Source organism: Papaver somniferum, chromosome 11 (genome assembly GCF_003573695.1).
Source record: "Papaver somniferum cultivar HN1 chromosome 11, ASM357369v1, whole genome shotgun sequence".
NCBI lineage: Eukaryota > Viridiplantae > Streptophyta > Magnoliopsida > Ranunculales > Papaveraceae > Papaver > Papaver somniferum.
In genome coordinates, this window is record NC_039368.1 from 62,566,376 (window position 1) to 62,584,079 (window position 17,704).

General features: G+C 35.4%; 1 protein-coding gene across 2 annotated transcripts; it reads right to left on the reverse strand.

The window, feature by feature from the left end:
- Positions 1-7,479: 7,479 nt before the first annotated feature.
- Positions 7,480-8,971, reverse strand: LOC113323191. Of its 2 annotated transcripts, XM_026571468.1 has the most exons (3): positions 8,778-8,971; positions 7,926-8,612; positions 7,480-7,824 (listed from the first exon to the last, which is right to left on the reverse strand). In XM_026571468.1, exons 2-3 carry the CDS (start codon positions 8,518-8,520, stop codon positions 7,700-7,702), a joined length of 720 nt encoding a protein of 239 aa, XP_026427253.1. In that variant the 5' UTR covers positions 8,521-8,612; positions 8,778-8,971; the 3' UTR covers positions 7,480-7,699. The 2 variants fall into 2 exon arrangements, with proteins under 2 accessions (XP_026427253.1, XP_026427252.1); XM_026571467.1 differs by having other exon boundaries at positions 7,926-8,971.
- Between the last annotated feature and the right edge of the window lie 8,733 nt (positions 8,972-17,704).

Genomic DNA, 17,704 nt, shown 5'->3' on the forward strand with positions numbered 1-17,704 from the left:
ATAGAATCATAATTAATGATCAGTTCAAATCGATGAAAAGAAGGTAATAACAATAATGGGAATAGAATGAATCTAAGTTCTTCATCAAGTTTTCATGCAGTAACAAGGTTTCTATGAAAAACAAGAGAAACAGTAAGACGAAGTAATTTGGTGGTTGTGATTTTCTTTTTAGAGCATGGTGGCAGTGATGGGCATATAGTTTAACTTTCTTTTTATTAATTTATTATTTAAATAATTTATAAAAGGAAGTTAACATTTAACCGAGTCAATTTGAGTCAACGTACAATCCAGATACCAGGCGCTAACATTGGACGAATGTTAGATCAAAGACTAAACCTGGACAAAACCTGAGTACCAAAATCTAATTATCCCGTACACAGCTCTACAACCAAAATTTTTATTGATATATATCAAAGTTATTTTCTTAGTTATTATTTTTCACTTTTTTTATTACTATTGTGAATTTATTGATTTCACATTAGTTTTCATTATTTATTATCGGATCTTGATCCAAATTATATTCTTTTGTTATGTTGGAAACATGTTGAAGAACAATCAAGGAACTCTACCAAGTTATAGATATACAAATCTCGATTTATTTATCTTAGTAAACTCTACATTTGGTATCTAAAACTAAGTTAACGGAAGATTTCTAAACCAATTTAAAGAGATAAAAAAATAACTAGTCATTTTGCTGGAGGCAGGGTAGAGACTGTCTTCTTAGTGTATTAGGAAGCAACTTGTACGAAGCAACACACTTTTATTAGCGGATTCATGTATATCGTCTTAAAGGGATTGCAGGCGTAAGGAATACTAATGAATCTAGGTAACTTAAAAGGTATTTCCATCTCGATTATATATAGTCCAAATTTGCATAATAGGTAGAGGTGTAAAGGCTTAATTTGATGAGTGTTTAAACTGGAGGAGGTCATGTGTTTTTTCTACTAGATTGTAGGTTCCTCACTTAAAAATATTTGTGTGTACTTTTACTTTCTTGAGATTAGAAGTCAAATATTCAACATCCTTGTCAACTTATTATCAGATCTTTCGTTCCTCCAAAAGATCAATGAAGGATCGTCAAACAATAACTAGGTGGACTATTCAATACCCTCGTCTTTTTAAAGAACACAATTATATTTCTAGCTTTTAATAACAAGAAAATCAAAGAAAAATATATGAGGAATAAAGAAAGAGATTGTATTCCCCTGTCTTCCTTTTGAAAATGGGATACACTCACCATTAACTAAAAACCTTTCTTACCTCAACGCGAAGTATGCTTCATATCCCTAATTAAACCTACCCATATATCCCCTACACATTCTCCACATCGCAATATTCCTAACTTAGTCCCTGTAGTAAACTCTCGAAACCGCCATCAGATTCACTATTTAGGGTTTACTATTTGAGAGAAAAAATATAAATTGTGAAGATAAAGATTATTTCATCTTAACAATTCTCGTTATTTGATTCTTATATTTTATATTTTCTCACCATATAATTTGTAATTACGATATGTGCCAATTTTACTTTCTCCGTACCCTTATTTTATTAGGTATTTACAAAATTTGGCATTATACCCTTATAAAGATCTATCCAAAGAATGTAACACTAGCAAATCCCTTTTTTGGATAAGTCATAGGATTATACTAATAACATCAAGAATTACAAGATGAAGGAGCCTTATTTGTCCTTAAACAAAAAAAAAATTGGTAACATTAATGTACTCTTTGTAAAAAAACCTTATTTTATCTCTAGCTCTAATAGCTACCCCCCTGACATTCGATCAACAAAACTGTGTTTCTGTGGTTGCAAAAGTACCACAAGATTTATCACTCTTCGAAGTATTACCATCAACTGTTGTTGTAGTCTTCTTTTTTTCTTTTTTCCTGACTTTCTCTCCATCATTTTGTATCACCATATCTGACCACTTTAAGACTCTCTGAGCTTCTTCCTTCACAAAGGGTCAAACACTCTCCTTGTACTAGAAAAATTTAATGTCGACACTATTCGTTTTGGAGTCATAGTTGAAATAAGTTTTATAGCAGCTAGCGGATTAGTATCATCCTCCATCCCCCCATCATAATGGTTTTCACTTTGCTCGTCATCTTCACCATCCAACCCCTTAATCACATCATTACTACCTGAACTAACTGGAGACTCATTAGCCACCTTCTCAGCCAATTCATCAATGAGATTATTCATTATAGTAGTTACAACTTCTTGAGAGAACTTCGACATTTTCAACCCCTCCTCCTCAAATATATCATTATTCATACATGTTTCCTCTCCAATGAGATTCTCCTTAGGTTTATTACCACATTAACTTCCTTTGAATCGATTGTTACCATCTGCAACACCCTTATCTTTAACATCATTACGTTTCCTCAAAGTATCACAAAGCCTTGCAATGCTCACACTAAGGAGGAGCTTTAGGTATGAGAACTTCATGATCATAACCTTCAGGATCCCATCATAACTTGATCCACACGATTTCCTGAACCTGTTAAGAAAAGTCAATCTTAACAAGAATGATGCATAATATCCAACACTTTTGTGTGAATAGAGAACAAAATGTTGTAACTAAAGTACCATACGAGATGATTGATGTTAAGATTTTGGAATCTCATTTGGTTTGAATTACTCATTTAGATAGGGATTTTATTTCAGAATTGGGCTTTAATATACTACCATAATGATATTATTGCACATATCCTCTCCTATTACTTTGTCTTAAAGCAAGGGCTGTATAAATGAGAAGTAATCACTTATTCCCAATAGGGTAGTGTTTCTTAAAGCGTTCCACTATAGATGCGTACGGATATGGGTAATACCTGAAATCATTGAAGCGGGATGAGATAAATTCGGGGGAAAGAAAATATAAACGAATTTATACAATTTTTATTTAGTAGATCCTAGTTTCTTCGTTAAAAACAAGGTACAACTTCAAATTCCTTGTATTACATTTATAGCCTATTATTTTTTGTCCGCTTTAAATTCTTAAGATGAGTTTATGAATTTCAAAATATTATTTTTAGCTTTTTTCCATTGTAAATCATTATATTTAAGTAGTTTTTCCCTTGACAAAATTTCAAATTTCTTAAAATTATGTAATCCATGGAAAACTCGACTCATATGAGCATCCATCATACCCGTCCCGTCCCATTTCATGTGGATAAATGGGCGACTGTGGTTGCTGTTGTTTTTGTTGAATAAGGAAGTGATGTGACTGGTTGGCATATCCTCCCCAGTGCTATTGCTACTTCTCCAAGATATCCTAATCATTAAGCATTGTGGAAATTAAATTTTTGGCCCTCTCCTCACTCTCTCTTACTCTAATGACCTTGGGCTTGAAATTTATTTAAAAATTCTTGAATACTTTAGCGAAATGACCCTTAAAAATTAGGAGGGTATATGAAGAAAAATGTTGGACACAGACTCTATTCTTTAAGAGCATAATTGTCAAACTAACTTAAATATAACATATATATCAAACCATGCATAGGAATTCAAAAATTTTGATATATTCAGAAAGATTTTTGAAAGACCTACACCACAAGTGTAAATACAAATATTGAAGAGGTACTTCAATGTCTCTCCTTGTTGACGGCAGAAAGTGCATAAGTTATTGATCTCAATAAACTTAGATAGGAAAAAGTAAGAGGTAGCATATAGTTCACACATTTTTAAACGAAAAACTGAACTCTTGTGGAGGTTTTCATAGTCCAGATTTTTTTTCCCAAGAGATATTGTTATTGTTAGATGATGGCTTGATGAGAGAATACAAAGACTTGGTGCTAAACCCACCAGTCTTATTAGGGAACCAACAATATCAGGAGTAAATAAAACTAACAATATCAGGAGTAAATGAGGCATCAATTAACATGGTATTCCAAGAATTAGATGAGATATAAATAAGTTCACTCACAAGAGAAAGAGAGAAGAAACAAAAATATGAAGAGAAAGATATCCGAGAATCCACCAATCTTCCCATATGTTAGTAGTTTGACCAAGACCCACTTCCCAAAATCAAAATGGTCGAATGACGGCCAGACGTTTCTGGATGCAACTCCAAATCCATGTTCCAGTTTTTGTAATTATGGAATCTAAAGGGTGTCTATAATTCCTAAAATACTTATCTTTAAGGGTATCAACCGAAGGTTAGTCGATGTTTGTCAACAGGTTCCATGCCAGTCTCCCTAGTTGGGATAGATTGTTTGCCTCTGTATCCCTAAATTCCAACCCTCTGCACTAATTTGGTATGCTAAGAGAAAACTAAGCTTTCATGAAGATTCCTTTCTTGTGGTCCGTTTTTTCCCACCATAAATTCCGCTGGGATGAAGTAAGTTGACAACTGATAGTCTAGGAATCAAAAAACATCGCATCTGATAAGTTGGCATGGATTCCAACGTAAATTTAACCACAACATTTCTTGCGGCTGGATATAGATTTATTCCCCATTTCGGTTTTGCAATCTGCCTTTGAATTTAGTTTAGGGACATGAAACAGAAACATCTCACCAGCCATTATTAAGATCTTATGGGTCTGATCCCATTTTGTTCACACTTTTCTTTTAGTCACGGATTCAAGACGCTTAATCTTTGAGCCTGAAATAAACATGGGGTACCAAAGCAGTTGTCTTCAATGTGAATATTCAACTTTAAGAATATTTTTTTATCATTTTCCAAGTCTATTAGGCAACTTGGGGTTAAAGACACTGCGCGGTTTTTGAAAGTTAATCATCGCCCTGATCCCTTACTAAAAGTCTCAGTGATATCAAGAGATTTCTGGCGTCCAAGAGAGTTGCCTTAGGGAAGATAAGGCAATCGTCTGCCAACAAAAGATGGGAAACGAGAATTCTATTTTGGACTACACGGATGAATTTTCTTATCATGTTCTCATTGTTAGAAAAAAAGCTTTAAAATTACCAATTTTTCCATGGACTATGTTTTGATCCCTAGACCTATTGCCCATTAATTGTTTTTTCTTTTGAATAGATAAAACAATAGTCCCACATTGACTAAAATCTAAAGAGTTTTAGACATAAATACCATAGAATCGGCTATAAGGGCATGACCCTTGGGTCATTAGACTTTTGTGCTTGGAGGGAAGGCTTAGACTAGGGCAAGGTTGCCTTTCCCGTACGCGCGGTGCTTCGCACAGAAGCACGCCGCCGCCGTCCGGTCGGGCTCGGGTGTGGTACGTGTTTGTCCTGGCTTTCTTGTCTGTACGTATTTGTTTTGGGGTTTCTTGTCCGCACATGTTTGGCTTGGCTTCTTGACAACACACTGCTCTAATCCTGACAAAAGCAACACTGTTTTTAACCCAACATTACCATTATTTCTGTCATATGCATGGTTTGGTTGCATGCTTTTTTCCTCTCGTTTGTAACGTCTTAAACACTATATAAGGGAGGAGTCTTGAGCTCATTTGATACACCACAAAAAAACATCTCTTCTACTCTCCCTCTGTTTTTCTGTAAACATTTCTTCTACTGTTTTAAGTTCTGCCAAGCTCTAAGGGTACCCTCATTGTATGCTACATTGAGGGGTACTAACTGTAGTTGTATCCTGGAGGTGACTCGCCAACTGCTGTAGCATCTCAGAGGAGTGGCAGGCGATATTGCCTTTAGGACAGCGTAGTTTACGTGCCTCTACATTCTCTGTGCAGCAACATCAGCAACATTATTTTGAGCTAAGTATCTTCTTCTCAATTACATTATTAGTATTTTCTCCAACACTCATTTTCTAAAAAGCCAGTTAGTCCTTCTATGCAAAGGAAAAATAAATGGGGAGATAAAGGGTCTCTCTGCCTTAATCCTCGTTTAGGCTCCAACAACTTCCCTAGCAAACCATTACAAAGCATAGCAATTGCTGGGGTACCTGTGCACTCTTTTATGAGATGGCACCACTCATCCGAAAAACCCAGCTTTGCCATAATTTCCATTAAATACTGTCAACTAATTCAAATGCTTTGTTCATATCTAATTTTAGACCCATAAGGCCTGTTTTTGATTTAGTTTTTTTAGAATATGTATAACCTATTGGGCCATAACTATGTTATCATATATTCTTCTGTAAGGCAAAAAAAACTAACTGAAAAGGAGAAATAATCTTAGCAAGGAGTTGACCAAGTCTATTGGCTAAGATTTTCGAAATGATCTTGTAATGTGCCTGGATGTGAAATTTTTTTAATACTCCCGTCTAGTATATGAAGTGAACACTATACAGCATATAGCAAGCTTTTTTTACTTTTCTTTGTTTGCCACATCGTCTGTTGTCTCTCTCAAGTTTGAAAATAGAAATAGCAGTAGCTAGAATCGATTTTGGATCTTATATTAACAAAGTTATGTCAAACATAACTAACTTTATTCGACCCACCACTGACGGGTTAGGTATATCGTCGGTATGATCATCAACAGAAAAAACTGTGAAGCTCTACAGTCTTGACACATACAAAATACGAGGATGTAAGACAGTCTCGACCAAGAGAAAGGCGGGGAAATTCATGAACATCTAGTTGAAATGGCAAATACAACACTCTGAAGTGCATCATTCAGATGTCCTGTACTAGGTATTCTAGTATATATCTTTCTGACAGACATCCCAATTAATACCCTCCAACATGGTGTTTCCTTACCTCGGTTATGTCATTAACATAACTTTATTCGACCCACCACTGTCAGGTTAGGTATATCGTCGGTATAATCATCAACAGAAAAATCTGTGAAGCTCTACAGTCTTGACACATACAAGAGGAAGTAAGACAGTCTCGACCAAGAGAAAGGCGGGGAAATTCATGAACATCTAGTTGAAATATCCCGAACCCATAAATGCCAAATACAACACTCTGAAGTGCATCATTCAGATGCCCTGTACTAGGTATTCTAGTATATATCTTTCTGACAGACATCCCAATTAATACCCTACAACATGGCATTTCCTTACTAACTATACCACTAAAAAGAGCGGATAAATAGTTTGTTTTACAAATAGGTGGCAGTAGGAATCAATTGATATACATAAACACATGAAGTATTCAGAATTATTTTATGGGACAGGGTGTATAATGCTTTTCAGTTAACACCAACAAACTGAAAACATGTCCTGCACTACTGAAATCTCTAGTTCCATTTACTAAAACAATATAACTAAAATATGGATTTACCATGCCAATCAAATATAAGGTATTCACACTAAAAACTAATAGAACCAAACAGCTGTATGGTAGTGAACAAGTAAAACTTCGTACAGGCTTCATGTCCATATTCCTCCATGAGAAAAGAATAATAATCTTAAAGAAAAGGGATGGCAGGATGAACCTGATACTAAGGAAGGTCGCTGCAAGGAGAAAAGGCTTCCAGTACCATGAATGTCTTCTCGGTATCACAAGTCTCAGTAATGAACAATGTAGATGTTGGCAAGTATATGATCTATGGCATCCTCAAGTTTAAACAGTAATTCAATCATTTGATTCGAAAACTACACAAAAGAAAACAACTATAATTGCCAAAATAACATCTAAACATTATGTGCAACTAACGAGAAGTGAATTACTAAAAACAATTGAATTTCCATACATGTTACTAGCTTTCAAACTTATTCACAGTGATATTCAACACTAATGAAATGAGGATCGCCAACTCCAAATTCCTCTAGTCTACTATATTCATGTTCCTAATCATGACCAAACCTCAAAAACTTTACGAATTCAAGTTTCTGTGACCGTTGAATCTTCTACTCAGATCATTAAGCCATTCCACAATGGAGGGCCCTTCTTGTAACCTAATAATGTTCCTTCTGTAAGGTATAAGTATATTCCTCAAACCTGCATTTCAAAGTAAAGAAACCATCTGACTGTAAATCAAAACTTAGAAAACCAATCTGTAATCATCTAACAACATTATAAAACATGCAACCAATACATACCTGTTATGCACATGGTTCTATATAGTCGGGCAACATGTTTGTCTCCTTCGGTACGCATTCCAGGTTTCTCTAAGCACTCAAGAAAAGCAAGATCAGCTTTTAACAGCGTAGCTTGATCATGAGTATCGTAACCGATATCATGGCAATAACAGCACAAATCCAACCAGTCAATTGGCCGCTGATCCCATAGAAGTGATCCATCAGATTTCCCACTCGACCAATTTGGCCCACAATAGTGCCCATATCGTGGGAAAAGCTGAGAAAGAAATGCCCTAGCACCTCTATGGTAAGGAACTTTAGCAACATAAGGTCTAAAAAGAGGAACAGAACAACCACTAGAAGGCTCTTTGACTACATAAGCACTTCTCTCTCGTTTCAATTTTTTGTTTACAGTAGTTGGGAATTGGAATTTGTCCCTTGAATTATAAACCCATGGACTGAATGATAGAAGAGATAAACCCCAAATATTGATATTAGAGATAACCCTTTGTGTAGATGGTTCAGTAATGTCTCTAATTGATTTAGTTGTAGATACTAAATCAATATTTGATAAGAATCCAACTCCTGGTACGTTGTTAAGAAATCCAAAGTTCATGATGACAAGATAAAACACAAACAGAACTCAAACAATCAAACAACTTCCAAATTAAAGTATAGAAGCAGCCTACAGCAGTGTCACCATATTTCCTGGAAGAAATTTTTTTTTGAAATGAATTTGATTTTACAAAAGAGATGCAGTGATCATAATCAGTGATTAAAAATCATAATAGAAACAAGAATTGAAAGTAAAACTCTTAGGAATAAGGAGTTCGTAATAGAAAACCCTAGTTTAGGAGGACTGAATTTTGATACCTTTGTTCTTAATCTGCAATGACCAGTACCAAAGACTCCGTGGAAGAGAGAATCGAGAAAGGGCAAAGATATATCTTGAGAGAAACAGTGATTCTTTCTGGGGTTCTCTACTTTGTTACGCCAAAACTAACTTTCGTGGCTTCTATATCTACAAATAATATATTTCTGCTTATACTTTCGCGCAGAAAAAGTATATTCCCATAATTAAACGCAGAAACTTGGAGATTGAGAACATACGTGGGCCCCCAATCTATATGAATTGAGCGATATATATAAGGCTGAAAATCAAAATGAAAAGATAAAACAACAAAATATGCTGGCCCACTTTTCAATTCATAACAAAAGCCTAGGTGAGCACAACGCAGATTTTATCCAATGGACCAATGCAATCAACCTGTTTTAAGGGTCCAAGAGCATGGTTCAGTGGTATCCCATCAACTTCAGTAAGAAGGACGGTGATGGAATGAGGATGGTCAAAAGTTGAATTTGAAACAGACTTAGAGAACTTAACGAGATTTCTAACCTCGAACACCGAAGCTCCTTAGTATATTTCTAATCAGATTGCACAAATCAAGTACAGGTTTACCCAAATTCAGCAATATGCTATTAGGCATGTCTACAGAGAAGGAAATCAAGCAGCGGACGGTCTGGCAAATCAAGCGGCAGATGATTGCTCCATACGGATTCTCGCAACAACAGTGTGGGATAATGTAATTCCCCCACCTATAAGTTCTATTGCAGCAGACTCTATGGACATAACATTCCCACGTGTAATCTCAGTTTAAATTAATAAAAATCCATGCTTCAAAAAAAAAAAAGTAAGGAGGAAGTCAGGGGTTCGATCCCCACCGTAATAGAGGTTTATATTTAAATTAGTTATATAGAGGGGTTTTGGTGGGGTGGGGGTGGGGTGGGGGAGGTCTAGCAGTGGAGCTAGTCCAATTGGCTGGATTTGGGTAGGGGCCTGGATCCGGCTTTATCCTATCAAAAAAAAAATCTGTTTTAAGGCATACATAAGACTTTCAGGGAATACTTAATAAAGACAAAAACTGGTTGTAAATAGTAAAATCTATAACCCCTTAACCAAATAGTTTTGGTAATGGTAAATCTGCCCTTTTAGTATCTAAAGACTTAAAAACCTAGATAAATAAATCTCCAACGTTGAACGGTGAGGAAACCCTCGCTTCCTATTGGCCAAAATAAGCATTTTTCAGTTTTGTGAAATGAGCGTTTTGGTGAAGACACTTGGCAACGTATGATTGGTTTAAAAAGAATAGGAAAAAGATAAAAAGAAAAAAGAGAAACCAAATTCAATTTGAAATTCATGACGTGACAATATTTAGGTGAGGACACTTGGCAACGAATGTTTGGTTTAAAAATTACAAATTCAAAAGAAAAACTAACTTATCGTGTTTGGAATTTTATGGAAGTCTAAATTCAATTTGGAAATCGAATATCTACTATATTATGACTCTTTTTTTCCAAATTAATATATAAAGAGGAAAAAATAAATAAAGTTTGCACATTTTCTCTACCTATTTAATGTATTTGCCATGCCACATCAAATCAAAAATACATCACCACGGGGAGGGCACACTATATCAAAAATGCATCGCCACGGGGCGGGATGGGCGAAGCCCGCGCACAACAAGTTAAAAGAAAAAAAAATCCCGGTGCGTAGCACGGGAACAAATCTAGTTAGTGTTAATACTAATGATTAGTTATTAATAATCTGGATTAATGACTAATATTCATGATTAGTGATTAAGATAATTTAGTCATTAATTTTTTTGTAGATGGAAAATTTTGAGGAAAAAAAAAGTTAATTTTTTTTGAAGAAGGGGAAGGGGAAAGTGAGAAAAAAGCTTGTATTTTGATTCAATGGATGAGGATGGTCAATCTTCATCTAAAAAACTTAGGAAAATACACATCAATTACAACAATGATCCGGAAATGGCTGATTTGATTATGAGAATGATTTTATACAAATTCAAACTCAAGCTCTAACTCAAACTCAAACTCAAGATGATGATTTTTATGAGCCAAATCCAGATGATGAATACATATATGAGGAACCCAATACTTCTAATACATATGTACACTTTTATCTTATGTTAAATTTCACTTTTGTAGCTTGAAATCATCAAAAGTTTGTATTTTTCTCACCAAGGTTCGGCTTAAAATTATCAGCCGAACGCACCTGGTTCTTGAAAAATGATGAACAATTCGGCTAGATGCAAGTGTTATGTTTAGCCGCCGAACCTTTATTTTGTTACTTCTCTCCTATTCGTTAGATCCTAGTTCGGCTTGTTTGAAAGTATCATAAAGAGCCGAACCTATTCCTGAGAGTTTTGGAAGAAAACATGTTAATGGTTCGGCTTATGCTCTATGTAAAAACAGAGTTTTTTCGAGCGTTGTGGTTAATCGGAGCTTCTGGTTGATTCTGGCCCCACCATAATATTTTTTTTAAGTAATTTTATAATAATTTTGGCTCACAATATATTTTCGGGAAATCACAATCAATAAACGAATTACCTTAAATAACTAAATCTAAAAAAATCTAATACATTGCCAAAAATATTTAAAAAATCTAATAAATTTAATTCTAACAATTAAATTTACAAACAAAATAAACGAAAAAAGATTATACAAACAAAATTAAAATAAAATCACATCATAAAAATATTGTTGATCACAATTTCATCACAAAATTAAATCAATCACAAATTATAAAAAGAAAAATGTCCAATGTCCGATCACAGTTTTTGATAATTAACTAATCCTAATTACAATTCCAAGCTATTAATTAATGTTAAAACTAACTCTAACTGCGATTACATTTACAATTCGAAAGAAGTAAAAATACATTGATCATAGTTTATAGAGTTGTGAACGCTTACCGGATCAAAACGTGCTACTTATTCCGCAAAAAAATCGATGATTAATGCTGTCCAATAGTTCGAAATATTAAACCGTCAATAAAAAACATGGAAATAATCAAAAATGAATATTGACAAAAACAAAAACACTAAGAAACCAAAAAACCTCGATAAAAAAGTATAATCGACAAAAATGAATATTGCTTTCAACATTATTTTCTTAATATTGTTCATTTCATAAAAAATAAAAACAATTTTCTTCTTTAGACTGTAGAAGACACTCAATAATTTTATAGCTTAACAAATAAATATAATTGTCAAAAAATAATATTTATTTATTTATTTATTTATTTACTTATTCGTTTATCCTATAGGTAAATATGCTAAAAAGGTTGAGTTAGAAAAATATATTATTTACCGCGTAAATTTCATTAATAGAAAATGAAAATACAAATTAGGGAAACTAAGATTTTCGTAACCTGAACTTGCCAAAAGTAATACAAATTATACCATAGAAAAAAAAAACTATGAAAAATATAAAAATCCCAGATATTTTTAGATATCGATCATTATTATTTTCAAAAGAATATATTTTTATTTATGGAAAGTGTTTCTTTATATTAGTCATTGGAGCATAAGCCACGCTCCATCTTCGACACCGCTTCTCTCTTCTAATGGCAGTTTCGTTTTTTTATTTTTCCGATTTAATATACTGTTGTCTAATCAAAAATCTTTTGTAGTTTTACAGGTAGCTGCACGAATGTGATGTGAATGGGAATGCTAATATATGTTCAGATGAAAGGTTATTTCACTGTGATTTCTAATAGATTTTTGCATGGAAGAAATTGGTAATCTCCTTCTCCTTAAAATCTTGGCATATGCACTGGAACTCAATTTTCTCTTTATTTATCTCAAAATAAACGACGTGAGAGATCCACCCCTCAGTAAATTTTTTATTTATTTTCCATCCCTCATTTACCGAGAGAAGAAACAATGGAATCACAATGTTTTTTTTTTCTTAAGCAGGAATCGCAGATTTGAAGGAAAGAGAGAAATCTATATAGAGAGTTTTTCTATAAAAAAGATGAATTGCAACGAAGCAAGTTGAACGTCTACCAAAGAAGGAAAAACATATAGTAGTATATTTTTGTGTTTAAATTTATCAATTAAAGTTATTTTGGTGATTAGTTTTCTGATTCTCCTTAAATTTAGTTTTCTGATGAATTTGAGTTATTTTGATAGACTGTAGATGATACAGGTGTATCTGTACTCCTTTAAGGAACTTAGTTAACCTCAATCTAAGTTGAGGGAAGAATCATATTCTAGGAAGGAATCCTTGTTTAGGCAGAATTCCTAGTTAGGAAAGAGTTTGTTTTATGTAACACTCTTAGTTTAGGAAATAGATTCCTAATAGAAGACCTAGTCGGCTGAGTATGATAAAGTCTATAAATAGAGAGGTTTGGTTGTTAACTAAACACACAGAAACCTAGAGAAGTTTGTGAGACAATTAATTATCGTAAAAGAAAGCTTAGCAAACAGTTTAGGTTTAACTACTGTTTAGAGAGATTGTGAGCGTAACAAAGGGAGAGTTGTAATCGTTTTCTTGTTCATAATCTAGAGAAGATAATTTCTTCGAATTACTACTTTTGTTCCGTTTTCTAAGTTTCTCGTCTATTATTATTCTGAATTACGCCTTTATAGTAATATCTACCAAGGTATAGAGATCATACGTATCAAGTTGGCATCACGAGCAAGGTTAGTTTTTAAGGTAATTCCCTGAGGTTTATGGTTTTCACTAGATCTCTCTACATAAAGCTTGGTGAGGTACTCGAGAATCTAGAAGACATTAAGAAAACAAGGGGATCAAGAATGACAAAGTCAGATGATGATCCTAAGGAAGGAGAACCACAAAATATGGAAGAAAAGGTGGCTACGCTGCAAACAGACATTAAGTCGATTCAAACCACCCTTGCAGAATTGACTGAATGTATTCGTTCTCACACACCCAATCTTAAGGCGAAGAAAAATATTATACCTTCACCTATAGCTTCGGAAGAAGAGGATGAGGATGAAGAAGAAGACGAAGAAGAGGAGGAAGAAGAATAAGAAGATGAAGACGAAAAGAAGAAAAGTGAGAGTCTTAAAAGCCCTACTTCAACTAAACTTCATGGTAAGAATCTGAAAATTGATTTTCATGTCGATATTCCACTTTATGATGGAAGTGTTGATGTAGAAAAATTGGATGATTGGATTGAACGTCTAGATATGTACTTTTCTTTCTTTGAATATGTTTCAAAGGAAAAGATTGTTTTTGCGGCATTGAAGCTACAAAAGCATTCTCTAACCTGGTGGAAAGCTTATCAAAGACAAAACCTAGGTAAAGGAGTATTGTCGTGGAAAATATTCAAGGAAATTGTAAGGAAACAGTTTTATCCGGTTGGATACCTTGAGGAGAGATGGTTCAAGTTGTATAACTTGAAGAAAACCTACGACCAAACCGTACAAGACTATACTTCAGAATTTCAGAATCAAGCTATGATTTTGGATTTAGACTTGGGAGATTATGTTATCTATATGAAGTATATCTCCGGGTTCCATGAGTATATACGGAAGGAGTTGAAGATGTTTTCGGTGGATACTATCTCCGAAGCAAGTATAAAAGCTAATGCCATTGAAGGCAGGCTTAAGAAATCTGATGCAAAGGGAAATACTAAGGTGAAATCTGGAGGTACCACTGTGAAAGGAGGTCAAAGGAGCAAAGAAGAAGGGAAGTCTAGTGACAAAGAAAGTTTGTCTTGCACCAATTGCAAGCAAACAGGTCATGTTGTTTACAAGTGTTGGGTTAAGAACCCTCATCTAAATCCTAAAGGGTTGCAGAGGAAAGAAGCCAAGAAGGCAGCACTAGTCGCGCAAACTCCAAAAGAAGTCCATGGACTAACGGAACCCAATTCAAAGCTTTCTCTTATGACATGGGCAAAAGAAAGACCTTCAAAAGATGATCTTAGAGAGCAACTCTTCACAGTGAAGATGCAAGTCAAAACAACACTAATTGATGTTGTTATTGACCCGGGAAGTCAGAAGAATTTACTTTCGAATTCTATGGTGCAGAAGTTAGGGTTGAAGACTATCAAACATCCAAAACCATACCCTTTAGGATGGCTACAAAATGAAGGAGGCTTACAAGTTTCACAGCAGTGCACGTTCAAATTTTCTCTAGATGAATCATATATCGACGATGTTACATGCGACGTGGTTCCTTTGGATGTTTGTCAGGTGGTACTAGGTAGTCCTTACCTATGGGATAGAGATGCACCTCTACACAGGAAGGAACAAAATTACACCTTTACCAAAGATGGAGAAAGTTTTGTGATTCGGGCTATTGATTCTCCTCTTGAGGGGGCAATATTGATTACAACCACTCAGGCTAAGCGGTTGGTGAGTGCTAGCACAAAGTTCATTCTCCTTGTGATCCGTTCTCTTGAGGAGAAGCCGAGTAGGGTTTGTTTGGAAGTCTTGACTGCACAACAAGAAGATGATCTAGAAAGATTGAAGTTGAAGTACAAGGATATATTTTCTGATGTCACAAGATTACCGCCAAAGAGGAGTGTGGAGCATGAAATCATGTTGACCGAGTTCTCTACCTAATGTAGGTCTTTATCGCACGACCATAGAGGAATCTAATGAGATCAAGAAACAAGTCCAGGAACTTATAGAATTAGGAATGATAGTACCAAGTGCTTCACCTTGTGGATAAGCGGTGTTGTTGGTGCCAAAGAAAGATGGAGGCTGGCGTATGTGCATTTATTATAGAGCATTGAACAAGATCACAATCAAGAATCATTAACCTTTACCTAGGATAGACGACATGATGAATCAGTTGGAAAAAGCTCGAGTGTTTACAAAGTTGGATTTCAAATTCGGATACCACCATATGAGAGTTCGAGAAGATGACACATGGAAGACTGCTTTCAAAACCAAACAAGGCTTGTTCGAATGGTTGGTGATGCCTTTTGGTTTGTGTAATTCTCCAGCAACGCTTATGCGTTTGATGAATGATTTGCTACAACCTTTTATAGAAGATTTTGTGATTTTTTATTTGGATGATATCCTTATATACAGCAGAACTTGGGAAAAGCATCTTGTTCACGTTGAGAAGGTGTTTAAAGTATTACATGAAGGCCAACTGAAGTTGAACGCAACAAAGTGTGAGTTTTGGAAGGAGGAGTTAGTGTACCTTGGATTCATTGTTGGTGGTGGAAAACGAAAAAATTGATCCAAAGAAGGTTGAAGTGATCACTAAGTGGCCTAGACCTAGTACTGTAACTTAAATCAGGAGTTTCTTAGGGGCTTGCACATACTTGCGTAAGTTTATACGATATTTTTCGACCATTGCAGGACCACTACATGGTTTGACGGGAGCCAAGGAAAATTTTGAATGGCAACAAACCCATGAAGACGCTTTTCAGTTACTAAAAAGAAAGATTTCAGAAGCACCAGTGTTGGCATTGCCTAACCTACATCGTACTTTTGTAGTTGAGACTGACGTTTCTAACTATGCACTGGGAGGAGTGTTGTTACAAGATGGTAAACCAGTGGAGTAACATTCAGAATTATTCCCAGGTGCTATTAAGAACTACGCACCCTATGACAAGGAATTTTATGCTTTATATCAATGTATCAAGCATTGGAGAGTGTATCTCTTAGGTAAAGAAGTAGTGGTAAATTCAGATCACAAACCATTGGAGTATCTACACGCTCAAACGAAACTACAACAAGCCCGACACATGAAGTGGATGTCTTACTTGATGACTTTCAATGTTCTCATTAGGTACAAGAAGGGAGTAACAAACAAGTTGGCAGGTATGTTATCTCGACATCCAGTTCGAGCATTAATGGTGGCCATGAGAATTCATCCAATTGTTCCTCAAGAGTATGCGGAGTCATACGCATCCAGCAAAGACTTCAAGAAGGTGTTAGAAGGTGTAAAGAGTGGTTTGAAAAACGAGTATGAACTCCGAGATGGATTGTTATACAAAGGTCAGTTACTTTGCATACCATAAGATGGAGATCGTTTACAGTGGTTAAGAGGGGCACACACTTCCCGAGTTGCTGGACACTTTGGGATGAATAAAACTCTACTTAACCTCCGGCGTTATGTCTTTTGGCCAAAGATGCAAGATGATGTGGCTAAGTTGGTTAGAGGGTGTAAGTTGTGCAGCACATCTAAACCTTCCAACAGAAAACGTGGGTTATATCTACCATTACCAGTACCATCAAGGCCTTGTGAGAGTATTTCTATGGATTTTCTTGGTGGCTTACCGAAGACCAAGTCTGGTCATGATTATTTGTTCGTTGTGGTCGACCGATTCAACAAGATGATTGCATTAATTCCACGTACAAAGACGGTAACGGGAGACGGTGCAGCAAAGCTCTTCTTTGAGCACGTGCGGAAGCATTTTGGTTTACCTACTTCAATTATTTCTGATAGGGATAGTCGATTCCTTAGTCACTTTTGGGATTCTTTATGGAAGATGATGGCACTAGGTTGAAGAAGAGTACAGCTTTTCATCCACAAACAGACGGACAAACAAAAGTGGTCAACAAGACTATGGTTCACATGTTAAGGGGATATAATTCAAGCATCCTAAAACTTGGGATGAGAGTTTACCATATCTACAGTTTGCTTTCAATATAGCAATTCACAGTTTTTCGGGGAAATCTCCTTTCGAGACATGCTATGGTTACTTACCACCTAGTCCTTTCGATCTAGTATTTTCTAGTGACACCTCAATGGGGGGGAAAGAAGGAAGTGAACGGCAAAAGGCACAATGGTTCTTGGAGAATATATCTCAGATTCATGCGACTGTTGAAGCACAACTACAGAAGTCACAAGCCAAATACAAAGCAAAGCATGACAAGCATCTTGTACCTTGTAATTTCGGTGTTGGTGACTTGGTATGGTTAAAATTAGGTAAGGAACGACTGAAGGGGGAAGGTAAGAAGTTGAAACCATTGAGATATGGACCATTTCGTATTCTCGATCAGATT

Coding starts and splice junctions, on each gene's coding strand:
- LOC113323191 (XM_026571468.1), bottom strand. CDS start 8,520: ATGAACTTTGGATTTCTTAACAACGTACCAGGAGTTGGATTCTTATCA. Junction 7,825..7,925: donor TAGAACCATGTGCATAACAG/GTATGTATTGGT, acceptor TTTGAAATGCAG/GTTTGAGGAATATACTTATA.